The following is a 27961-nucleotide window of genomic DNA, read 5'->3' as shown; positions in this document are numbered from 1 at the left end:
GGAGGGTTGATCACTTGGCCTGGATGCCAAATGAAGCATAACAAGCAAACAAAACCAAATGAGTACACAAATCAAGATCCCAACATTTAAACCATTAAAAAAAAAACAACCAACACGTAGATCCAAAAGGTTTATTAGTCATAAAATTTTGCATGTAAAAAGTACAGAGTTCTCACAAGGTCAGCTTTGAGAAAAGAATCTTACCAATATTCACACCTGAACACCTAACAGCATCTCACTTACTTTCCTCACAAAATTTTTACAAAATGAGGAAATGATTCTAATCTCAACTGCTGCCTGCAAGTGGGAGATAAATTGAAAAGGAAATATGAAGCATTGAATCTAAAGACAAAGCATCTAATTACGGATGTAGTTTCTCCACTCAGCAGCTCATATCAGAGTAATGGTTCTCCAATACTTTGGAAGAGGCCATGTCAACAGCTTTCTCCTCTTTCTCAGGTGACTGAACAAACATTGAACGCTGAAGAACTATAGCTCTTATATAAACTGGCGATTGAAGAAACTATCAGAGTAACCAAGTAATTTACTCGGCAGATTAAATTATTCACTAAAAGACAAAACATACATTTACATCAAATTACACTGATAATTTTTTGCACTACAGCTTAAAGCAAATACTGGACTTTTTGCACAACACTTTTCCAAACATATTCGGTGTGACAGGGGTGGATCTGTTAATGAAGACAAGTTTTTTGTGTAATACTAATTTCTGATCTCCATAAATGCAATTGTTACCACTGAAAAGAATTCTGGCGGGATTGTTTATAGTCTAATTTGTGACCTGATTTTGTACATATAATTTTATCAAATTACACATCACTCAGTCGGAATGAGCACAACATAACCATCATGAGAAATTAGTACAAATCAAAAATAATATCATTTTAAAGTAGTTATTTAAATTGCTGTCTGACCTGATAAACCCATAACATCAGTGGTTATCTTTTTTACTTTTAGGGCTTTAAAGCAAACAGAATGTGCCTTCTATGCCTGTGCCTGAACACATAAAACGGCAAACGTGTCATTAAAGAAACTAAATAAAAGGTATAAAATCACAATCCATTGATATCTTGCACACCTACATGACACTAATATAGCAAATGTAATGATATACAACTGACAGAGCCGTATACGAATCTTAACTGCTTTACATGGCTTTACATGATTAATCTTTTTTTCCTTACTGTAAACCATGCCTCAACTTCTTTCAGACAAGTGTAGCATAATTTCATTCTTAGTTTCACAATGGATCAAACAGTTGATGATAATAAATAGAAATATCAGTAGGCTTTCGTTTTCATTATTCGTTTATGTGCAATTAACTTGGCGCACTAGACATAAAATAATGTGTAAACCTACATCTATATGAATATACTAATAAAATATATAAAACCTACAGCACAACATGTCCACGTTGCCCTGATGGGCTTAAAACAACATTCTGGTTTCATTTAAAACATTTTGCACATTTTCCTCCACAGTTCTTATTACCTTTTAAAAGTAGCATGACACTTGCTCAGGACACGACTTCATAACAAGGTCAAGTCATAACCTGTCAGGGTCATGACTTTCAAACTGGGTCACAAGGTCATGACCGCCAAACTGGGTCAGTATGTCATTGCAGCGACAGGGCAATGTGGCCACAAATGCACGATCTATAGAAATATATACACTGGTGTTAGGACTAATGCATAGATGCCAAGTAAGCTTGTGCAACGGGCTAATGTATAATGGTTGTCATATGAAGCTTGCAGATTAACAGGTTACTACACTTACATGTTAGGATTGGTCCGATGATATCTACTGGGAGATAACATATACAGTTTACTTATAAGTGGTGTGCACAGATACCATTAAATATATATATGTACAGTAAAACAGCCAAGGTTGCTGCTACACCCTGGAGCCCATGTTAACCTGGGAAATACTGCGATGCTAGTGCTCAAATTATCCTCCTGATATAGTTTTGATAATATTAAAGCAACTCCCAGGTTCATTCAATATCTTTTCACAAATATCTGCTTTTAATAGTTGCCATCAGCAAAACCCACTGTCTGCCGCTTCTTCTCTATGGCATAAGTTGAACCATGTCATTTTGGAATGATCTTTTTTTTTTCCTTCAACTTCTCTATTTTTTTTTCTCATTTAACAACTCCCTTAATGCCACATTTTTGATAAAAAATTAATCATAATTCTAGTCACTTTTAAATTGACCCTTCGTATAATCATATCACTACATCAGGCCCAGTGACATAGATAGAAAATAAAAACTGTCTGTAAACTGTAATGCTTTACTGACATATTAATTCTTAACTTATTTCTAAAGATGTTGCTGAGAGCCAAGTCTTATGTTTTGATCGTAAGTGGCTTAAAGGCTTAGTACCAAAATGAAGTGAGGTCTGTTCGTTTCAAATTGTGCTTTCAATTCAAGTGAATGATCTTCTTTCACTGTGGCCATCTTAAATGCAATTTGTCATGTAACAATCAACTTTTACTCCAATGAAAAAAGTACAAAAAATCCCATTAAATTGCAAGCACAATTTTCACTAATAGGTGAATTTTGGTAAATAAAATCCTAATCTAAGTCCAGGAACTTAGCAATTTTGTGGCTGTTCGAAATATCTGTAAGTGGGGTTCTCATAGCCATTCATCTGCATGGCAGCAACATGTCTCTCTTCTGGCGTCTGCTGATCGATTTCTACGAAGCCGTGATTCACTGGGGTGCGCTGTGCTCTCTTCTTTCCTACTGCAATGGCGACCAAAATGATGACCAAGACGGCGATGCAGCCCATGGCAATACCGACAGAGGAGAATGTGCTGGTGCTTTTCATTTTGCTCACAACAGGCTGATTCTGGAAAGTAACGGAAGAGAACTTATTAGAATGGTATACATACAACAGACTAGAACACTTTTGTGCTACATCCATTCTTGAGCATTTCTCTATCTTAATCTCAAGAATATCTTAACCTCTTTATCCGTTCTCGAGTATCTCTTTCTAAGCTAAATCTCAAAAACATTTTGAAAACTACATCCATAGATAACATATCTACAAAATATAGTTTCAGTATCAGGTCCCTCTCCTCCATGATCTGACCTCCAAAACATTTGCAGGACAATATTTCTTTCCCGTTCAAACTTACCACTTCAGCAGCAACCCCCTTGTTAGCCTGCATCAGTCCTATGACCTGGGCGCTCTGCTTCCCATATGCGTGCTCATTCTCCATCACTTCGTCGTCAAACTTCACCACGTGCTCCTCAATGTGCACTGGCTTCGTTTTCTTGGCCGTCTTTTTCTGGGCTGGCTCTTCCACCTCAGTCTTCACAGTCAGTTTAGGCTGGTCTGTCTGCACAGAATGGTCTACCAAGAGAAAATTAAAATTTCATTAGAAATACAACATCCAGAGTAAGGAATAAGGCTCTGAGTGTGTTACATGTGCCCGCAGGAGGCGAGCAGCAGCATCTCAATGTATCGCATAGCATCCTCTTAGACATTTTGCAGGTGTTAATATAATGTAAAAATAGGACAATCCATATTCTGAAATATTCAAATCTCTCATTCAACATCATCCTAAAATTGAAACCCTTGGCCAGAATGGGCCTTCCATTGATTGACACATGACAAAATTAAAAACTCTTGATCTATTTATACGCTGACATCATAGCTGACTTTTCATGAAAGCCCACTGTTAAACTTCCATTTCATATGGAATTTTGTTGATCAGAGCCCCCCCCCTCCAACTCCTTCCAGATTCCTAGCTGCACCTACCTTTGGCAAACTTCTCCTTGTATTTTTCCACCAGGTCCACCTTGGCCGGGACTGGCTCCTCCATTATTTTGTCCAAAGCCTTGTCCATTCTGGCATATGTTTTCATGAAGTCAGCTGAAACCAAAATTCAAGGAAATAAATAAATAAACCCATTGGCAAATTATTTATCAACATCTTATTACTCTAACTATAACAAGGAGTAAACTGAAGTATGAAATTTGTTACAGTCTCATAGCTGACAATTTCAAGGGCATTGCTCTTTTTGGATTGAAACAGTAACGAAAACAAGTATAAAGTTTATGCAGATCAAAAAGGTAAAGTATACGGACGAAAAAAAATTTCCCAAACCATCATCTGGATACACATGACAAACGTTAAAGCTCAGAAACATGAAAATAATTGTGGATGTGAAATGAGTTATATGATACAAACACTACATCAGGTTGTATAAAAAAATGGCCAATTGAAAATAAAAAGAATGCATATCCCATAAACTAGAAAAAAATTGCGCCGACCGAAAAATCACAGTGAATTATATTTGCACTGAAGAATGATACACTGCTATAAGCCTGTTATCTTACCAATTCTGGCCTTTATCTTGCTGGCGAGGGCAGGCACACGATCCAGCATGGCAATGCTCTGGTTAACACGGAGGTTTGTCTGGCTCAGGTGCTGCTTGAGGTGGTCACGCACACGATTAGCCTCCTCTGGGTCGCGTTCGCGCAGGTGTTTGTAGTGTCTCATTGTGTGCATGCGGTCTTTCTCCTCCGCACGGATGAAATGTTCCAAAGCCTCCAAGATCTCTGCTCCCTAATAATATAATATAATATAATATAATATAATATAATATAATATAATATAATATAATATAATATAATATAATATAATATAATATAATATAATATAATATAATATACATGACATGACAACTAATAATGAAATAAGAAATTTATACAAAATGGTGAAGGTCAACATCATGATTTTTTCTACACATTTACAAAACTAAGTCACATTCATAGGACTGCATAAGAATTAGGATAAACTTAGCACTTTCAAAAGAGTGCATGCATCATATATTTCAAAATAATAGTGTTATAATTAGCAGATATGAGAACTGTATAAACTTCTCAAGCCTTGGACTTACATCTGGGATATCCCTCTGCAGGGCCTTCAGGTATTTGTCAATTGTCATGCGCTTCTTGGTGTTGAAGTTTGTCTGCACATGTTGCTCGTGGACAGCCTCTAGCTCACGTTTCTCTCCCAAGTTCTCATTTTCAAGGGCCTGGTATGTCTTTTCAAAACGCTAAAATGTGGAGAAAGAAAACGTAAGTCGGAACTTTTTCCATTTGTAAAATTTTAATACCTTATGACCAGTTCTACTAATTCATTCTCTCGTGCTATATTGTGAGATTTCCAAATATAACAAATCTTATATTATAGTAACTTAAATAATTGGTCCCTGTAGAAATCGATGGGCCACTGATTAATGCTTTTATCCCAAGTCAGTTTGTCTTCCAACTATAGATCAGTGTGTAGAATTAGAACTGTATTATAATCATCACAATCATTATTATTTTTACTACTAAATCTTTCACTAACCTCTGTTATTTCCTTCTTCATCTTCTCGGCTCCCTTGGGATCCTTGGCGCTAAGTTCCACAACACGCGCCCGCGCCGCGTTCCACTCTTTCATCAACACGGTGATCTTGTCTTGATGGACAGTCCTCATCTTCTTCTGTGCCAGTTTGAAGTGTTCATGCTCATCAAAGTACTCGCCCAGACGTCCCTGGTGGAGGTACTTGGCTAAATAGTCGTCCTTGGGTTTTTTGTCCTTGACTTTTTCTTTCTGAGGAGGTTTTGTTGGCTCGGCGGTGATTGGGATCTCTTTCTCTGCGGGCACTGCTGCCTTGTGTGTTACCACCTCTGTAAAGAAACAATTCAAAATATGTTGCTAAGCAAGAAGATATTCGATTTTTCCCCTTTATTTTATATGTAGGTTGCCATTTTATTTACCCGATTTAATTTCTTTTCTTCATTTTCATCATACTTACCCTGGCACAGGTCTTTTGCTACCCACTGTAATACTGACAATATGAAACCAAAAACTCATTAAACTGAACTTAAGCTTTAAGAAAATATGTTGCTAAGCAAGAAGATATTCGATTTTTCCCCTTTATTTTATATGTAGGTTGCCATTTTATTTACCCGATTTAATTTCTTTTCTTCATTTTCATCATACTTACCCTGGCACAGGTCTTTTGCTACCCACTGTAATACTGACAATATGAAACCAAAAACTCATTAAACTGAACTTAAGCTTTAAGCTTCTGCTAAATAATCACGAAATGCAATTCCGTTTTCACTTTCGAACAGAATCAATGCTTCAACCTCAACAGCAATCTAAAAGAATAAATTGTTCTGTCACAATCAAACTAGTTAGTAACTTAAAAACAACATAATTTTGCTTTGTTTACACTTATACACGCCCTATTACCCTCTTCCTCCTTCCAGGTTCCTGTTACGTTTCCTTTTATCCAGCCACACCACTGGCACAATCCCTTCTCAACCTGTCACACCTAACACACTCAACAGAGCTCGGCATTCTCACTAGACCACACACCCCACCCTGATTATACCTAAACATGCAATGTAACCATTCAGCACATATCAAAGTACACTAGAGGCTGCTAACGGTCTGAAAATAACATACATCAACTGTCTTTGCATGTACTTAGAGATGGAAGCTATAGATCATTTTGCACTTTAAAAAGAACCCTGTCAATGACTGTCTGCACAGACTGCTGCTTCTGTCACACCTGGGGCCAACTACCGAGAAAAATTGCTTATAAAATTTTATACATCTCACTTATTTCAGTTTATCATTTTCTCCTCCAAAGATTTATCAATTTTTGTTAATCACTCAACATACTTTGTCAGATGAACCAAAATCCTCCCTGGTGGATGCCTATCAAGACACCTTTGGGAAATACACTAGATCAATTTTGTGGGAAAACTAACCTTGGATCTGCTTTTAAATTAGATGAAGCCATATGGTTTTGTACAATTTTTCATAAGCACATGTGGCTAGCTATCTAAATGATAGTGCAAAGCATATATCAGTTGCCTGTAATTTTTAGACAGGGTGGTACATACATACATATAACATAGCAGTTTGGAGAGAAAATCAAAAGTACTTATCTTCTTTGATGGCACTTATACATTCACCATACAGAGGTTAACAAATAAATGTATATATATATATTTTTTTTAAATTGCACCAGTATTGGCCCGAACAACCCTCCTTTTCAACACGTCTGAATACCACTTATGATACTCATCAATCTAACAGTGCTATCTTAACAATGGTCAGAGGCAACTCACAGTAAACAAATCCATACAAAGCAGTACATGAATTTTATAAGATCTATTCTAGAATGTTGGAAGCAGTTTTTACACAGACAGATATATTGCAATGGAAAGAACATGCTTTTTATTGTACAAGAGGTGTTAAGCTTTCATTCTTGATGGCAAGGTAGCATACAATTCATCACGTTAGAATAATGCAAGGGAGCATTCATTTTTCCTTAATTTCTTTTTAGTAGGGAGCATACCTTTATTATCTTTAGGACAGCACACAAACTCCACTCCAGTAAACACATCGATGCCACACGGCAACAACATGGCGGAACTCTGGCGCTGCATGCCCTTCTCCTCGCACCAGCTGTTTGCCTCATAGGTCCAGTCGTTGAAGGTCAGACACTTTTCCTTCACGCGAATGTGCTGAAACACGCAGTGCTCGGGAACAAGCAGGGCGTCGCTCACGAACTTGCCGACTACAAGGAAATGATATGAACATGCTGGTTTATATGAAGGTGGCAGGCAGTTCAGTCGGATTTCCAGTCAAGATGTGACAGCTCAACTTAGTCCATGCTATCAGAAAAGACAGTGGGATTGAGGTTACTAACCATCTTCTTTACCACAACAGTAGCTTCATATGGTTAGACATCCTAATCACACTACCTGCCTCAACAGCACAGACTGAAGATGGTGGTCACAGCTCGAATGGGAATGCGACCTTTGTGTGTATAGGTAAATACTGTGGTATAATTAGGGCAAAACTTACAAGCAAATTTATTGCCAATTCAGAATTCACAAATACTGATTTCGTCGATTAAATGATGACTCAGTCCGGTTTCTTTCCTCCTTTTTAACAAAAAGAATTCTGATGTCAGCAAATGTGCTTTTGTAAGTTGGTTTTATCCCTAATTATGACAGGCTGAAGTCAGGAAAGCTTGAACAATTGGAGGGGGAGAGGGGGGGGTAATGTACTATTAGCAATATATGCATTACTTATGTATTCATGCATTGGAAACAACATAAAATGTAATATGCATCGAGTTTCTGCCAATGTGCAATACATATTTATGACTTCATATCATATTTAAGGATTAAATATTGACAAGATGCATAAAGCAAAATGTTCTAAACATGTCATAAATCATTATATATTAGTATTTTTTTAGATATCAATTACACATTCTATTTGATAATATGTAATGTAATATTATTTCCTATGCAGAATGTGGAACACTCTTTCATCAATTTTCCAAATTGGACATGGAAAACTTTCATACATCAGAAACGCTGGCAAATAAGCAGACAATAAGACTCAAAAGTGCAGTTTGTTAATCATTGTTAAAACCAGTAACTATCAATTGATGGACTGCCACAGGAAAAAAAGACACATATCCCTGCCACAGAAACAATTTCATCATTATAAAACACAGACTGATATTATACAGAAGACTTATGTAGCACCTGTCAACAGCCAATACTGTTGCAGAACAGAGCACCCTGGAGACGCATTTAGACAAGGCTTTTTAGAGATCGAAAACGGATCCAAGTCCCATTAATGCAAGATCGATTCAAAAGAGACAAAGGGCAGACTTGTACCTGCATCCTGGTCGAGACCATTCTAAACAGATCCAAATATTGAGTCTGAATCACCAATCAACAACAACATCACAAAAGAGCTCATCTTATTAAGAGTCACGACCTGTTTTACAAAGCCATGTTTACGAAATGGCTTCATTTTATGGAATTAAATTTTTTTTTTAGGTCTTTGTTCCCAATGTACTACACCATCTAAGGGGGCCTATTGCTTAAAACAGCTTAGTGTGACAAACTCCTTACTTTCCAATACAACGAGAGAGATGCATTTCTGATCTATTTTACACCAAAGTAGTGTGGTTGGAACACAAACCATCAGAGCTTAACAGGACAAAAAAAAAAAAAGCTTTTATATTATTAGTCTGCTCTGTAAATTATTCATTGTACTAGTCTGGGAGTGATTCATGCAGTATTGTATTCCATTATATCTTGATCTGTCTCTATTTTATATGGTGAGGGTTAATACAAAGTAGGCTTCCTACTGAAACCATGGTCTATTAACCGCATCAAGTTCTGACATTTTAATGTGCAATTCTCTGCTTTTTATCGATTTAGCTAGAGTCTTAGTAAGCCGAGTATGTCATCCCCACACGGCAATACAGGATGTGTGAATTACTTTGATCTAAGCCGATTCAGCCAATTTGAAAATTCTATTTACTTTTTCTCCTTATTTTCAGCGAAATCATAGAGAAATGGTCAAAATCACAATGCAGGCTTCTTGATCTCATTTTCTTAGACTCATTTCATTTCTTATATGTAGCATTTGGCAACCACCTGATATTTTAACCGTGGGAGGAATGGGAACAGGAGGGGCAGCTGGGGGGGGGGGGGGAGGGAGAGGGCCCCATCTGTGTATAACTAATCCCCAGTACTCAGCTGCAGGCTATCACACAAAAGACCCTATAATATGTCCATAGAGGCAACTTAGTCATCCAACTAAAGGCTTGTCATTAGACAGCTCCCCCTTCTGGATCCCAGACTGACTGATTATATAGTGTACAGTGAACAGTCTGCTGAGAACTGCCCGTTATAACAACATTTTTTTTCATTTTTTCCAAGCGGAACATGACACCCTGGTACTCATAACTGGTACACAGAGTGGCACAAGATCACGGTTGTGATTTTTTTTCCCTTTACCAAATGGGCATCACCACCAAGTCATGACCGTTTCAGAGCAGCACAAGATCATTGTCATGCAAACGGCTCCCCGCTGCCTCATCAACCCATCCATCTACCATTACCATTACAATACCAGACCAGTTACACTGTCATCATGTTACAGCTTAACTATCAGGCTGATGGTTCTGCTGAATGTATAATGAATAGACAATGTATGCCAGCGGGCGGGTGACAGGGTTGGGATAATTAGGGCGCAGTCACAATGAAATTATCACACTAGGTAGACCGATCCAACTCTGCTTGGACTCGCGCTGAATGCAATCCGATTAACTGAATGATGTCTCCTCAAGCAACTTTTGTGTGTGTGAGCTTCCAGAAGCTGAGCACACAACAAAGTGTATCACCCCTACCTGCTTTAGGAGGCGTGTCATTCAGTTAATCTGACAGCACTCAGTGAGAGTCCCCCCCTCCAGGTACGTCATGGGAGTTCACACTTAGTGATCACATGATAATGACAGGACAGCCCAATTACCAGTCCACGTCAGGTGTAGATTTTAAGTGGACAAGTCCACAAGGCAAGAACTTGTGGACCTTCCTGAAGAACTTTCTCGTTCTGTCAGGTAATTTACTGTTTATATCGTAAATGGTTACTGTCTTTTACCTTTACACTCATCATGGGCTCTTCGTTCCTTTGCTGATGAAGATTTTGTGAAATATTATTCAAACTTATATCAACAACAATTTGACTTTACATAAATAAAACATTTTTAGTATTTGTTATTTCACTTTTTTCTTTTTCTTTGTATATGAAGACACCCGTTTATTAGATTACCTTCATCATGGCATATTTCAAATGAAAGATGCTAAATATCAATTTAAACTGCGCAGGTTTTTTTTTTTTTTTTTTTTTTTTCAGCAGTGCCAACACTTGAAAACCATGTATTCCACCTTCTGGAATAATACACTAGCAACCTCTGATTTTTACTTTGTTACAGTGTTTGTTAAAATTCACTGACATTCTACTCAACTCCTGAAGCGCTACTTCACATTCATGTCAGGAAGCACCAGAACTATTTCAAAAGAACTAACAAGGGAAAACTCTCCCATTTCCACCGTTTCTTGGAAAAGCATCTCTCCACATCTTATCAATCTCAAAAATATTGAATTGCTGATTCTTTTGTGACAAATCTGGGACTAATATTCATGGAATATGTCCACCGCTCCAAACAAGTTATCTTATCTTCTAGGAAACTATTTCTTGGGGGGTAACTTTCCTGTACTTCCCGGCCAGGTGATCAATTTTCCAAGGAATATTTATTGGAAAAGCATCAAATCTGAAGAGTTTACAAGATTTGGAGATATTGGGGTCAGATCAGAGGGGTCCTTTGTTTCCACTTACCACTCGACTTCCAGCAAGGAAAGTATTGTCCGATCTACGATTGCTGGGGAGATACCTTTCCTGAACTTCAGAAGCAGGTGATTGATTTTCTAAGAAGTATTGATTGTAAAAACATCAAATCTGAAGAGTTTACAGGAATCCGAGATATGGGGGAGGGGGGTCAGATCAGAGAGGTCCTAAGCATCCAGTTACAAGTCCTAATTCTTTAAAGAAAAGTGTTGTCTAAACTATTTTGGATAAGGTGTAAGTGGTATTTTTACTGATCTAACCAATAATTACCACTTCCACCGAAGATTTTGCCTCTGTTTAATTAATTAATTAATGGTTAATTATGTGTTAATTATTTGTCTTGGCAGAGGTCTGCACTTCGAGTGATTTTCTAGTTTGGAATGAAATTGTCATTAGACAACTCAGAAAATTTATTTGTTTATAAAAATACTGTTCCAACACACGTAGGAAGATGCTGTCAATTTTCAGTAGTGGGATGGTTGTTATTTCCCTTTATTCCTTTGGAAACCATATGAAATATAGTCAATATTGTACTTACAAATTAACATTATTTATAAGACACAGAAGGCTGTTTATGCCATAATATCATAACCTTGGGGCAAAAATGTTCAAAAACCACAGGAAAATTCTTAAATGCCATCTTGCTACATCGATTATCTCCTCATTACTGTGTCGTTCTATTTTAGCTGCCATATGACATCACGCCGTGCCTTTATCTTCCAATGAAAACATGTTTATTCCACGGCCACTGAGTCAATATCTCACCAATGCTGAGGAGCTGGTTATTAGCAGATCCTGTATATGTAGAATGTGCGGAATACCAGACCATGGCTTTCATCCCATGTGCCATTCCAAGTATATATTATTATGATAACAATGATTTAATTTGCCAGAGGATTATCACACATTACTGGAACATTTAGTACCATTACGCACTAAAACAGCCAGAAATCTTTTTATTTCATCAATAATTTAATTAATTTCGCTCAATACTTAATGCAGTGGTGTGATACGAAAACCCACATGTGACATCATCTTACATGTGAACAATTTCTTAATTTGTTGTAGCTATGAGCTTCATTCCCTATGGGCCAACTTCCTACTTCATAGGCAATTATTCTACCCATCGAGCCACTTTTCATTTCAGCATATGATTTGATTTTAACATACACAGCAGAGCCATCCCCAGAGAAGCCCACAGTACATCAGCCATTACCCCCTCGTTAATCTGACAGCCAGTTTTAATGGGTAAATTTCTAGTTTATTGGCCGTAAGTGGTTTTTGATGTAGTAGAGCAGTATGGTAGAGTTTTGCGGTTCACAAACAGAGTTCACGGCCAATGTCGCATCTGATCACATCTGCATGTAAATGTCTCACACAGAAGTATGAGAAATCACAGTGCAAAGTCATTAAATCAGAAATCAAAGTCACTAATGCTCTATTCGGAGTCACAAACAGTAGTTTTGTTTATTACGCCTGGATTTGCACAGAGGGGTGGGGGTGAGGTTTACGGGTAACATACCTGAAATAGGCCTGCATCCACACGCAAAAACTGAAATGCAAAATTTTGACAGGAAACTTACCCAGACACTTGAATGGCCGCACTTTGTGAGAGCTGTGGTGCTTGCATGTCTTATGTCCCTTCTTACACCAGCCGTCAATGGTCACCTCGTCGCTGGCCTCCACTACGTTGGTGATGTCGAGTTTAGGGTATACCTGGTACAGGAGAGGATGAAATGTTTAGATATACATGCAAAATTGACAATTTAAAAAAAAATTTCTTTCATTTCTTTTTTTTTTTTGAAAGGGTGTGTGTGTGTGTGTGTGTGTGTGTGGGGGGGGGGGGGGGGTTTACATCAAGTCAAGGCTTTCCCTAAAGATCTGTCCAGACGTCAGGCCAAGGGATCAGTAAAAATATCAGAATATCCAATCAGGTCTCCAAATTTTTTTTTAAATGAAGGTTTGTCTGTTTTACAAAGTTTTCATCATGTCTGAAGCTAAATGAAGACTTCTTCTATTGATGGATTTCAGGTAAATGTTTTTCTCACTTTTTTTCATCGATTATTTCAGCTAAGTGCCATACCAGGTATTCTGGGAATAAAGTAATATCAACTGTAATTTGACATTTATCAGAATAAGTCTGGGATAATACATCATCAGATGGTTATAAAATGATGACAGGCTGGAGAAAGAGGACAGAAAGGTGAAGGTAACTCTGAAAATCCATTTTTTAGCTTTAGACAGAGATGGTCATTACAAAGGTTTATCTTTATCTAGTCCTTAGCCATTTCCTCTCTAAAACTAGTCAAGTCAATTTTGGACAAAAATTGGTATGACTGGAATAATAGGACAGCCAGTACGAGAAAAATAATTGTAGAATCCCTCTCATCTTGTTCGTCAGTGCAGGCAAAAAACCAACTAACGGTTTTAAATAACCCTTATATCTGTTCCAATATAGGAAGGCAGAGAAGTACTTAACTATGATGACAACTAACAATGTACTTAACAATGATGTGACAAACAAACATCAACTGCATTCCTGTTTTCAACACAAGACAGGAAGGAATCCACTTCACTTGCCAAAGACACACTGACGTAACTTAGATTAGAAAGTCCTTTAAGGCAAAGTTCCAGACATTCACAACCAATCCTTATTTCCTGAGTGACCACATACCTTTATTGTATAACAATAACGAAAGAAAAGTTGTGTCCTATCATATCAACACATCGCTTATTACTGAAACCAATTTAATCAAACGCATAACATATTTTATTTCAAAGTATGAAACTAAACTTTTGGAATTTTCTCCAACAGGCCTCAGTAATGGCAGCAGATCACGTCATCTGTGGCACGTCTACCTTAAGGACAGGAGTGATTTATAACCTATGCCCAAACCACACCTGAACAGGTTCATGGCTTCTTAAGTCTGTCTTCAATATGACATTTTTTTCATATAAAATTGTCTGAAGAAACAAAGTTTGATGTGCAGTGAAGTAAGAATGTAGCCAACCTTCCAGAAACGGTATTCTAGCTAAATAATTATTGTATCAGATTTTAAAAGCACTGAACCAAACTAACAAAAAAAATTTTCTGGGCTTCCATGTCAAGAGTGACATGCATTGGATCAAAGTAAATACCTACTTTGTAATTAGAGGCAGGGGCACACATAAATTTTGTTTTTGGGCACCCCCCACACTTCCGTAAGACTTTAAGTACATGGGACTCTATCCACAAACCACAGGTGTGCAAGAAAATAAGCCCACTTTAAACCTGTCATCCACTGTAATATTCAGGTTCAGAGCACAAAGATCCCTACAAAGGCAGGCAAAATATAATGATAGGCATTAAAAGGGTAAAACCAGTTTCCACGATTAGGTATTGTTAAATACAGAGGGCAAGCCTGAACAGCCAAGTGACATCTGCAGCATTTTTCTGTCGAGATAATATTTCAGCAACACAAAACTGAGACCATCTCATAACTTTCTGAATAATCTATGTCATGCCTTAATGACCTTACGGAGTCTATCATTATGAGACATCTGGCGTCCCAGATAACAACTTTCACTTGCTTCTGGCCCTTAACTGTACCACATTAATCTCTCTCTTGTGGAAAACGTTTCATTTCTACTAATTACTAGAAATGATAGGGCATATGCACTCAAACAATCATTTTGATTGGGTCCAAGAAAGTCTGGCAATAATGTAATTTTATATATAAGACAATTTGAGTCAACCAAATTTGATTTAGCCAAGTCAAATTTAATATTTGGCTAAACTGGTGGATAAAGTGCTACCCCAGCCTTATGCGTATCATTTTAAGGGTACTGACCAGACTAACTGCCTTTTCTGCATGATTTTACTGCTGTTTGCACACAAAAATACATCGGCATGACTGTGCTGAATATTAGTGGATTGTTTGTAATGATCATAATGGCTTTAAGTGAATGGGAAGGAAGTAATATGATAGTTCAAATGTAGTGGCTACTTAGCACACTTCTTTTTCTGTCTCTATTATCCATAGGCAACAAAACACAATCCTTTAAATAGAGCATCTCTCTACTACCTCACCCTATAACACAATGAAGACACATTTAGAACAGCATACAGAAATGACGTAAAATACCAATTCTTAAGCAAAAGCCTCCACTTTAAAACTCTTAATTAAAACTGTAGTACTAGCACACCACAATGGATTATTTCACTGTGTATTCAGAACGCCACACACCATGCCAGTCAGGCTAAAAGACACTTCTAATCAACTTGAACAATAAAGGCCAGCAAATTGGTTATTGATTTCCAGACCAATTTACTGCATCGTTCGGATTCTATTTCCGCCTCTTGTGCATTTCCACTCAGATATTACCAGACCGTAAAGTGTGGAAAAGTAAATTCAATTGACAACCTTTGTGATTCAATTTCAAATTTTGTAAATGTCGGCCCAAAATTATCATAATCAAACCTATGAACACTCACACAATGTTACAGTGAGATGCCAAAGGGACATTATGGCACCAAAAAACAACCAAAAAGTATCAAAACTATTTTGTAAATCTCTTTGGAAAATTGCCAAAATTTGCTTTAAGGATTTACAGTAGATACAAGCCCCTGATCAAATAGTAGCTGAATATGTGCAGAGAAGGAAAGCGGAGTCTATTGATTATCATTAAAAGATATGATGAAGACTTTTTCTGTCCAGCTGAGCAGCTTCTTTGTTCAAATTCTAATCATATTGACCAAAATGTATCCTTCATGGAAAATATATTCCACACTTTTAGGATGAACAAGGCTTGCAAATGCACAAGAGATTTTATAACAAGAAAATGGTTCTTGTTTATCTTTTTAATGCTGTCATTTTTACGGATTATCAGAAAATAAAACAGACATCAGAAACTCTGCGATCCTTTTAATGAGCTCTTAATAATAATAATAAAAACCTCCTCCTTAAATTGCACTGAATGTCACAAAATTTCAGTAACAAGCTTTGCTAACTGTGCACAGCAAATTGACCAATTGTTCTGTCTGTTCTCATTAGCTTTCATTATTAGCTGTCATTCTGCACTGCTTGAACTCTGCGATCCATGCAAATATCTTAGTCAGCCATTGCAAGAAGTGCCTCTGTATCACGAAAACTACCTCAATCACTATAATATCTTTCTAAGCATCAAATTGAGATGTTTTCAGTTAGGGATAAAAAACCAAGATTTTGATTAAGAATATGAACAAAATATTTTTTAGAGAGAGAGAACTAAAGTTTGCAAACAGCATTAAAAAGCACTTTTCACAGAATGATGCATTTCCCTATAAAACACAGCCACAAAATTGAAAGACAACGTGTTAAAACACACAGTATCACATGAATTAATCGATTTCTGCCAGAGCTCCAAGCAGCATGCTGAATTGACTCCAGATAAAATGGGATCTCACATAACGTGTGAAGGTCCTCCGGCAATAAACAGCTAGTGAAACGAAACGAGAGCATTGCACCAGAGGAAGTCCACAGGGAGGCTTATTATGGCCCAATGTTTAACAGCAAACCAATCTTCTTTTCAAAATTCATCTTTGCATGTTTTCTACAGTTCACTACATATCATTCAGGACCAGATTTGTTCGAAATGTTGAAAACATGGACGACAAACAACATTAACCCTTGTCCTTTCAGCGTCAACTTCAAATAATTCTTTTTATTTTACAGTAAAAGACTTTTCCAAGTGATATTCAACATAAAAATGGCTGTTTTTTTTTTAAGCAGCTGGCTTATTTACCAAGATCCTAGATTTATTCTAAAGCTGAGAGATTATACTGGGCGTGGATGAGCAAAATGAAGGAAACAGCCAGGTTTCTTTAATTCATAGTGATGATTTCTGAAGAAAGCTTTTGGAATTAGTAGAAAGGTAGTAGATATGTCAGAAACATTGTAGCAGCTGCTTCATGACCCTGGGTTTATCCACTTTTTTGACAATGATCGAGTTCAAACAAAAATATAAAATATTAGTTTTAACGTCAAGTAGCATGCATTTCTTTGCAAGCATACTGCTCACTAATCTTCCAAGCACATCTCTTCTTCGGGACTGCAAATAGTTTACAAAAAATCAAATTTCAAGCAAGTTAAATCTTTAAAACTGAACCTTTTTTCAATCTCTTAAAAACACCCCTTTATTTTTTAGTCACCAATCGTAACCTTTTTTTCACAGCCAGATTTCAAAACGGAAACACTAGCTTTCACTCGCCACACAGAACTCACACACACCAGTTGTAATCCAATCTTTAAATCTCCTGTTGGGAAACTAGTACACTCAAATGACAACAGAGACTACCATTATGGAGGGTTTTCCTGCATGTTTACATTCAACAAGCACAGGGAGGTGTTGCTGTCCAGATATTGATCACTCCATTTCGGATCAATATTCAGTTTTGCACACTTACATCATATATATACGGTTGGCTGATAAACGTTATAAAAGTGGTGTATACTGCTAAAAAAATTGAATTAATGATTTATCGTTATGATGACACATTTATGTCTGTCCATAAAAAGAAAAATATGTTATAAAATCCTACTTTGTTTAATTATTTAGACTTGGTTTTAATCATTTCAACTGAAAGAAAAAGGAGAGAAATGAGAACAGATTTAATAGAGGCACAGTCTAGACAGTTAGCAAAAAGCTACAGTAAAGGAGCAGCGTTTTCTCAAGTGAAAGTGGAAGGGGTACTGAACTTGAAATTCTAGAATCAGACTTCTGCCAGCAATGGCAGTATAGGCAAAGTGACTGCCATCAGGCTAGAGAATAATATTTGACCTAAGACATCATTTTATGTGTGGACCACTAAACATGGATAGCTCATTCTTCAGGTCACTGTCTCTAGGGGGGTGTTATCAAATATTCAAGCACTTCAGAAAAAACATGTATTTCTTTGTACGTCTCACTGCTGGCGACTTTCTCTGAAACAAGACTGAAAGTAATTTTGGAGTTCACTTAGGACATGCTAAAATATATTTTAAAAACAGCAAAACAGTTAGCTTTGACCCTTCTCACATTGTGTGGTGCACTTATTTGTATGGCAATGTTCTGACTGGTTCTAAGATGTAAGGAGGGAGGGGGACGGGACAACAAAACAAAGTGGCTAGCTCAGATTCTTCACAGAGGTAGACTTTCATGTCTGCCAAGACTTTGTCATACGGACTTCTGTCCCTACCAATAACAATCAGTTGTACGACTTTCTCAGAAAAATTGCTTTTCTTCCTCAGAATAAGAACAGTCTGCAAAACATGCATTTAAAGGCCAAACTGGCTTGATGAATTCAATTTTACAGTCACAGCCTTAGAATTCCAAGAAATCAAGAATAAAAGCCATTTCTTTGAAAATGGGAAGGGGGGGGGGAGAGCATGTATATACAGGTGTGACCCAAAAAGTGGCTAATTTTTTTTTTACTCCTTAACCCCATTCACACAAGACACTTTCATTCGCGATTAGTGCCAAATCGCGATTCTATCAATGTTAAGCTTCTAATGTGAACGCAGTAGAGACGCCAAATCGCGATTCAAATTAATCCTACTCGAGAGGTGGATTCTATCGATGTAATTTTAAATCGCGATATAAAATTTCCTAGTGAGAACGGGATCGATGTTAACACCGGAAGTTGAGGACTAAAGGCGCGTGCATAGTTTCTATCGAAAGTACAATACAATACAATACAATAAATTTTATTTCATGTCAGGTATAAATTGAAACGAAACATTACTCTGAAGTGCCAAATAAACGTGCCGGCACGTTTATTTTTTTTCCGGAAATTTTCCACCCGGCACGATCTTATTCTCCCCGGCACGATTAATAATTTTCCACACGGCACGGTTATTTGGCACTCACTGTGCCGGTTGGAAATATTTTTGATCGTTTCGGAAATGTTGATGATCGTTTCATTGGACAAGTTAATAATTATTAATGACCTGTCGCAAGCACTACACTCGAACTTGTTTTTAGCGTAAATAAGCCAGTGTTTCTCCAGCATATAAAGAGCGAGGCGCCGCGCTGAAATTTGTCAAAAGCACCGCCTCGCTGGGCTGAATGGAACAAAAAAGTTTATTTTCACTAATGCTAACTGAAATTTATATTTATTTCTAGGCAAATATGGCATTCTATTTACATACTGTGCGTAATCCCATGCTTCTGAGCACTTGATTTAGTAGTAACGAAAATACGCATGCGCGTATGTTATCTCCCTGTGAGTGCCTCGTTTTCGCAGTTCTGTGCTTTATTTGAAGTATACGAGGCAGAGCGAAACGAGGCAACTGCTCTCGACAACATTTAGTCACATGTCACAAATACACTTTCTCTGTCACTTCGTCATGTTCCGAAATTAAGACCGCCTGTTGTGTGTTTTTATAGTTTACGTTTATTCACTGATAAAAATGGAGAAAATTAAGTGCACTTTGTTGATTTTATAAATTTGGAGAAGATTTTCTACTGATTTACGGGTTAGTTTTGTGAAAGCAGTAGCGTTGTAAAACTGGGTCACGTCAGTATTTCGCGTGCGTTGAATATGAATTTCCATGACTGAATAGAATCATATAAATGAACAAACGAAGAACTCAAATTGGTAATAAGTGTGATTTTAATCTCTTTAATTCTGAAAAATTCATTTCACGGTGTTTGAAGTTGTTGATTATAAAGTACATCTCAAACTACGTATAATGAGTAGCGGGAGTTTTTGCGCTGAACGACAGGAGAGAGAACGTTTTTTGCAGCAGTTTTATTTATTTTCAGAAAGGTGAAATATGGTAAGAACAACATATTATATCAACTTTTTGGTCAATCAAAAAATAATTCAATATAGGAAGCCCTTTTTCTTGATTCCTGTATTAAAGTAGTTAATTTTTTTTTTTAATAGTATGTTCTATAATTTTTGAAAGTTTAAATTAGCATTATAGGAACTGCTGCTGCTGAATCTTAAACTTCAAGATTGACTAAACTGAGTGAATGCATAGACAGGAAAATAAATTTTGTCTAAACCTTTGTTATGTCATTACTAAATTAATTCCTCAAAACATCTAAAACAAGACAATTCAGTGACACATTAGATGTAAAAAAAATTACATAAATACCCTAAAATGCACCAAATTGCACCTCGATTGAAAAAATTTTCCGGGGGAGCTTGGTGATAGAGATTACTCTAAATAGTTAAAATATGTTTAACTATGTGTATAAAATCAAAGGTAAATTTGTCTAGATATTGTGTTTTTTATGTTTAATAGTCAAAACAAAATTTTTCCAGATTGGAATATAATTTAAAATTGCCATTACAATTATTCATTGAAATTATTAAAACTGATAAAATTTTCCAGGGGGCACAGTTATTCCGCTAGGCACTGTTATTAAATATCGGGAATTTTTCCAGGGGGCACAGTTATTCCGCTAGGCACTGTTATTAATTTTGGAAAGTTTTCCGGGGGTACTGTTATTCCGGTAGGCACTCTTATTCGGCACTTCAGAGTAGCTAAATACAGCTATTCGCCGACTGGAAAGTGAAAGAAAACAAACTGTCCACCCATTTTCAAGTTTCTTCGCAGTCAGCAAAATGGCCAAGAGGAAGTATGGTCTGAAAACTCAGTGGCAGCATAAACAAATATTTGGGCCGATGAGAATATTAAACAGAAAATAACACCGTACACACCGAAAGCATGGTCTTGAAGGCAGCTACTGCGCATGATCAACAGGATATACCATGACTCCCCTAGCGAGCGCAGTTGCAATTACCAGATCTAGCAAGGTAAATCGCGATTTCGTTTTTACATGTGTGAACGCAAAAAAGTGAATTTAGCTAAGCGCGTTAGAATCGCGATTCCCTTAATCTTGATTAACCATGTACGTGTGAATGGGGCTTTTGAGACATCACCTTAAAACAAAGCCATTGCACCAAGGAGAAGGGAATCCACAGACTTAACATGTGGCCAAGACTTCATTGGTGCATAGTTGAAAGAAAATATTACATTCTTGTTTGAAGATACACTGCTTGGTAATCCCTCACTTCATTTAAACAAAACTGATTTTCTATTTCCCAAAGGATCTTCTTTTATAAGTACGATTAGGAAGTAATGAGTTGAACGCTCCATAAATCAAGTTAATCCCAGAATGGCAGTTTTCAAGAGAAGGTAAAAACAAGCTTGACAAGAGAAGCATCAGGTGTATACACAAGTCTGATTAAGCCACCTCAATAGTAAAAATATATCAGTGCAAAAAAGCTCAAATGCTCTTACAACAACTGGACTTCTGATAAACATACTAAGGCTTCGTTCACATGCAATATCTATTTTCTAAATTCTATTTTCTATTCGCGCTATCTTATGATCACTGTCTGTGCCCTGAATATCCCGCCGCGTAATTACTGGCAGCGCGAGCCAGTTACTTATAGTAACTTATAGTAACTGGGCTGCGCTGCCAGAATTACGCCGCGGGATATTAAGGGCACAGAACGTGATCATAAGACATACCGCGAATAGAAAATAGAATTTAGAAAATAAACATTGCATGTGAACGAAGCCTAAGGCTTACAAAATCACTTCTGTTTTATTCAACTAATCTCAATACAAATATATGTACACAAAATGGCAGAGGACGGGACATTTGGGCCACCATTAGTATAAATATCGAGGCCAAAGCTCTGATGGACAAATATCTACAGTAAAATTAGAACCCCCCTGGCTCATAATAAGATTCCCCAGATCCCCACAGGACCTTGAGAAACAAAGAAGACCAGCGGCAGAAACTTGAAGATTCGAGTGAGCCGTATCTTTACGATCAAAACAGAAAACAAGTGTTAATGACAGCGTCTGATAAAATTCCCAAGGTTTTTATAGTGACACGGCCAAGGACAGATAAGATGCATCATCTGGACTTTCAGACACACAAATGAAATGTCAGCAATTCTCTGTGGGTTTGTATAAAGAGGTAGCAGAATGTCATTTCTATGTCCCCGGAGAGTAACCAACTTCATTACAAGGTGGGGCTCTAATGTAATCCAATTAACACTGGAAAAAAAAAAAAGCTTGGAAGCCTAGACAAGAAAACAGGTTTTGTATGACATAAACAACATACATCCAGTGATTCAGGTTTAATACAAACATCCTTCAATCATTCTTAAAATGGGGAAATGAGTGTTTTTGCTCACAAAATATAATGAAACAGATCTTGTAGTATAATGACAAAATATAAGACTTTAGATTCTTTATCTGTACGATTTGTCCTGAGGTAAACAGAAGTATTAAATCTTAAAAGTTGATATTCATGTAGAACAGAATACCTGCAAGCAAAACTTTTGCAACAACGTCGTTTTAGCCATTATCATTACAAAAGTAGGATTTTATTTTATACAATCACCCAGCCACCATTTTTATTTACACTGCAGTCAAGTAATCAAAATAGTTCAAATTTCAAAATTAATTGTCTTACAGTGTGTATAAACTATTCAATAAATAAATTAAGAATTTTCAAATTAACCACCCGTAGGTACAACTTCTCACCTTTTTACAAAATTCTACGATTTGGCTGCCGTCCTTGAGGCAGTCGGTATCCCTGTCAGCGACCCATCCCTTCTTTGTCTTGTACATGGCCGCTTTGTTACACAGAAAAGCCACCATAGGCTCATGTTTTCCACTCTGCTTGTCAACCACATTGATGTTCACTAAGGCCTGGAGAATGAAGAATTAAAGAAATAAAATAATAATAATGTTGCTTGCAACAAAGATTCCCTTAAATATTTCAAATTAAGATCAAATTTGAAATATATCAATCAATGGTGTATGCTTCAAAAATGTTTTCTTATTTTGTGTTCTTCAGCATTCAAGAGAACCATAAGACCAGAGTTCCGTAAGTGCTAATTGGGTATGAAACATCTGCATAAAATAGAACATACAAACTTCTAATCTTTTAATTCTTTCTTAAACCCCTGTAGTGCGACAGGTTTGAACAAAATCACTGAATTGAGTAGAAATTGTTGTACGACCCAACTGACAATCCAAGCCGATGACCAAATCAGCTTCTCCCTCTATACATAAATTTACAAATCAGCACTACCTCTGTGAGAGCCGCAGTGTCCAAACACAGATTAAACGATTTCTAAGTGGCCCCACATCTGCCTCCCTCCCACAGCAATGTGAGGAATGTGAGAGATCTAAGTACAGTGTGTACTCATGTGAAAACAAAGAACTCCACATACTTACTGACTCAGTGTTTTGGGTAAGATTGACAATTAGTTAAACAAAGAGGTTCTAGACATATTTGCCAAAGTTATTGAAACCATCAGCAGTATTTTTTATTTTCAATGCTTATGGTGTTATCTTGAAGACTACGATGAGGCTTTGACAGCAGGCGGGTTTTCCCTTAATATTTTTTATCGTTTAAGTATCCTAAACATTATCTTTATTTAATGATAAAAACCCAAAGAAAATGTAAATGTGTTATCAGTTATATCTTAATACCACAAAGACATTTCCTGGCATCGCTCTCCTCTAATATTTCACTTGAATACCACAGGAACCAAAGGTCCCAACACAAATATAACTTGACAGAATGTAAAAGAAACAAGATCCCTTAATCACTTCACCTAAATTCCAATTATTTCTCAACAAAACATGCAAAAGCTTCAGACTCTTAACTGGCAAAGCAAGGGTATAAATGACATAACAGGTTTCTATATACCTGTAAATACCTCTCCACCTTTGCCCCTCTCCAGTTGACTCAGTATCTGGCAATATTTACACAGCCCAGATTCATTATATAGACAACAACCATGTTTTAGTACCCTGTGCCTAATAATAGCACAGGGGCACAGATTTCATCATAAATATTCAGATATGACATTAATTGGACCTAAAGGGTTAAAGTATTGGGGGTTGGGGGAGGTCTTATTTTCTTCGTTACTTCACAATTCTAGCAAAAAAATTAAGGACTGATCTGTACATATCTCTACTTATTTTGCCCCATTTGAAGGGTTCTGAGACTAATGCTTATTATTTTTTATTGCCTCCATTTAATTTTTCAATTTCCATAAAACAAATCATACAAACTTCTGATTCTTTTAAACAATTTCTTAGGTAATTTGCATATAAATTGTAACTCTTATATCAATGTAAGAAACAAATTCTGCATGACAGACAAAACCAAATATATCTGATATAACATCTTGTCATGTAGTTATAAAGCCATACAGTAACCACACAAACTTGCTTTCATGGCTTCTCACGTTTCTTTTCTATACTGATAAAAATCTATCTCGCTGGGTTTCTCTTGTTAATCCCAGCATTGTACCACATCAAAATATTGAAACAACAGAAGAAAACAATGCCTTGAATCACATCCTCATTCGTTCTCTCCAATATTCACTGAATCAAAGAAAAGTCAGCCCCAACATGCCATGAACATCGATTTCTCCGATGAGCCATAAAGGGCATTGTGTATAAATGTTTTAAAATCTAATTCTGCACAAAGAGACATCAGAGCTGTCTGTCCCACAAACTGAAAACCCTTTTGTTCGGTGAATCTATATCAGTTCTATACAAGTTCCATCACTTTGAAAAACCTCCAAGGCACCAACCTGATGAGTAATACCTTTTGATTGATCATGACAGGCCTTGTGTCTCCATTTCTGAGATCAATTAAACAACCAATGCTTCACAGGAAATGTCTCTGCAGCACTAACTAGGATCAGGCTTGCAAAACACATGTTTACCAGATGCCTGGGATATGTAGAATTGGCAATAAAAAAATCAAAACAAAAAATTAATTAATGAAATAGTGTAGCAAAATTAACACTGCTTTTTGACTGAAAATTTTGATTTGCCTTAAAGTTGACTTAAAGCAGGCATTTCAGTATGAAAATGGCACGTTTCAAGAGGGCAGAGGGGGTGTTCGGTATCCATCCTTCACAATGATCAACGAACAGTTAACAGTTTTGATCATCAGGTAAATGTAAAAAAAAAATCCAAACGTTTTCTGTGCTTTTTTTTTTTTTTGACTGGCTTTTTATTGAAGATGACTGGTCTTCAAATTGTTGCTGGACATTGGTCAGTCACTAACCACAATTTTCTGTCGGAACAAGAAAATATTTTCTGTCATGAACATCAGAAACAACAGCTTCAGCATATTTGAGACTATCTCATCAACCTTTAGATGAATGTCCTTAATAACCTGTATATAATACACCAGACAAATCCTGTAATTTTCCAGAGGCAACAAACCTGTATAGTAAGTATGCCACAAAATATCTACAGACTCCGTGTGAGCTTGGAAAACAGGTCTTTATTTAGGTCAGTGAAGATTTAGCTCCAAGGCAGCTATTTCTTGTAAGTACCGGTCAGTCTGTGATGGCTTGAGGGGCATACTGGACATCTGTCAACTGGGCCCTGGGGTCTTATTTGTCTCCTTTGTGTCTGGGACTTTGCATACAGCAAATACAGGCATTTATGACAATACAGGACCATATGCTTTCACTGTGTCTGGCACTATATACAATAATACTGTGTCTAACAAAGAATATTGATATATAACTTTGCTGATGAACAGTGAATATTTATACTCTATTATTATCACTGCTAACAAAGAATATTTATGCTCATTTTATTCTATAAATATTCTATTCCTAAACTGTTTTATAATGAATGCCCCTATGCTCATGACAACACATCCTCAATCATGGACCAAGAGTAATAAACTATAAATTAGTTCACAGAAAAGTATCTTTACGGCCAGTGAATTTTATGGTTATAAGATTGTACATGAAACAATATGGCAGTTTTAAGACACTGGCCAGATTTTGTGCACAGCAAACTCATTTCCTTCTTATAAATGCAATAACAAGGCATATTTACATATTTTGGCTAAGCTCTAAATCATGGACTGTGTTTCCTTAATTAAAACATCCAAGGTCATAACATAATGGATTGCCTTGTAATAATGTTGTTCTGTTGGTTCATTGGGCTCTGTTAATAATACCATGCCTCATAATTATGTGTGTTTAAGGCAAGGAAATCACCCAAGTCACAAAGCAATATTGGAAATGGTCTTCCTGTGTCTAGAAAATTCATGTTGCCAAGAAAACAATCTAAATTATGTGCAGAATTATTTAAGAAATCAAGTCTGGGAAAAAAGCCGAATGCATGCATCATTTCATCGAAACAGTGACTAAGTTCTTGCAAAGAGTAGGTTGATCTCTCGAGTGGCAATAGACAGAAATGAATCACAACATAAATCTAAGATGTGAAACCTCTTTCCCAGTGTGAACATGGTAGCCTTAACGGCAACAGCCACTATGTACATTTCATAATCCATCTCTTTCCTGTCCAAGTCTTACTGCTCATAAGTGTATTACAAAATTCAATAACATCAATAGGTTATTCATGAATTTATGGTCAGGAATAAAGAATTCACTGCATTATTGCTAGTTCCATCAAACATTTTAGGATGTAAGAAATAAAGGCAATATTCAATCAACTCTTTACTTCCTCAAGGGACAGGGACCCCAAGGTTCTCCCTGTGTTGGATTGACTGATCTACTGGCTCTATTTTGATAAAAGGGTGGCTTATAAGTAAAACATATAGTTTGAAATCAATTTGAGACATACGGACCTTCTGATTTTGTGATATTTCTTGTTGACAACCGAAAAGGGGCAATTTTTCTTTTTCTTTCTATTACAGACATCTCCTTTATGGACTATTAACACAGAAACAACGTGAACTTTTGAAACTTTGAAGCATTGTATTATGAAGATGACATAGAAGCATGTGACAAACAGGTACAATGCAAAATCAACATGAAAATGAGACCCGAACATGATAAAAGAAAAGTTGGTCACAGTCCAAATTCCAACTTCGCCGTGTAACATTGGGTCAGGACATCTTCGTTCTTCATCGTCTCTCTTTTATATTTAAAGTTCAAGAAGTTTCCAGGCGAAGATTTTTTCGGCAATCAACAATTCCACACCCAACAAATGTGAATGAAAGCTACGACTGAAGTACAAAGAACCGACTCAGGTCAAAATTCACGACTTTCGGCACAGATTTCTGCGAGGTCACCAACCCAATGCACTAGAACTATGCCCCGCCATCTTGAAAATAATCAATGCCTCTCTGGCCTAAGAAAATGAAGATTTAACCTACCTCAACGTAAGCCTGGCAAACAGTGAACGCCCAAACGGCAACAAGTAGCACCACTGGACCAATTTTAGGCCCCATTTTTAGGAATGTAGCTCCTTTAAACACGAATATGCCTCCTAAGTCGGTCTTCCTGTTCGATATCTAGCTGTTGTTCGAGCCTCCAAATCAAGATATGCAAATAGGGAGCATGACGTCATGTAGTTGCTCAGGGCTTTGTCAAACCGTCTCTGATTGGGCCACTGAACTAGAAAATTTTGTATTGCGCATTATAATTGGTTAAAATTTACAGGTGTGATGACACCCCACCTGTGTCTCCTAATGTGATGTACAAAGGCAATACTTACTTACCTTTCGGACAGGAAATGACTAACTGTCGCTCTAACTTCTAAACTTCGTCTTTTTTTCCACCAAGATCCCCCCACTTTCAGCAAAAGTTATGGGTCCGATTAGAAAGTAATTTTAATCTTCAGATTTTGAATTTTATATCGGTACGACTTGTGTGAAACGCCAATTTTTTATTATGTCTAAAATAATTGTTCCTCTTTGTCATG

The 27961-nt window shown here is 36.9% G+C and overlaps 1 protein-coding gene across 2 annotated transcripts; it reads right to left on the bottom strand.

The window, feature by feature from the left end:
• Positions 1-117: 117 nt before the first annotated feature.
• Positions 118-27605, bottom strand: LOC106177438 (amyloid-beta precursor-like protein). 2 transcript variants are annotated; one of them, XM_087016640.1, is made up of 10 exons: positions 27414-27605; positions 22781-22948; positions 12848-12980; positions 7399-7620; positions 5388-5710; positions 4933-5091; positions 4370-4598; positions 3789-3902; positions 3163-3380; positions 118-2873 (listed from the first exon to the last, which is right to left on the bottom strand). In XM_087016640.1, the coding sequence occupies exons 1-10, from the start codon at positions 27486-27488 to the stop codon at positions 2616-2618; spliced, it is 1899 nt and encodes a 632-aa protein (XP_086872766.1). In that variant the 5' UTR covers positions 27489-27605; the 3' UTR covers positions 118-2615. The 2 variants fall into 2 exon arrangements, with proteins under 2 accessions (XP_086872766.1, XP_086872768.1); XM_087016642.1 differs by lacking the exon at positions 7399-7620.
• Positions 27606-27961: the final 356 nt, after the last annotated feature.

This window comes from Lingula anatina, chromosome 7 (genome assembly GCF_051362555.1).
Source record: "Lingula anatina isolate TDL-2025a chromosome 7, LinAna3.0, whole genome shotgun sequence".
NCBI lineage: Eukaryota > Metazoa > Brachiopoda > Lingulata > Lingulida > Lingulidae > Lingula > Lingula anatina.
This window is presented reverse-complemented; position numbering and strand designations above follow the sequence as displayed.

Excerpts from the sequence above, each read along its gene's own strand:
- LOC106177438 (XM_087016640.1), bottom strand. The coding sequence starts at position 27,488 with ATGGGGCCTAAAATTGGTCCAGTGGTGCTACTTGTTGCCGTTTGGGCG. Across the intron at positions 4,599-4,932 it reads TGCAGAGGGATATCCCAGAT|GGAGCAGAGATCTTGGAGGC; the intron begins GTAAGTCCAAGG and ends TTATATTATTAG. Across the intron at positions 3,381-3,788 it reads CAAGGAGAAGTTTGCCAAAG|ACCATTCTGTGCAGACAGAC; the intron begins GTAGGTGCAGCT and ends TTCTCTTGGTAG.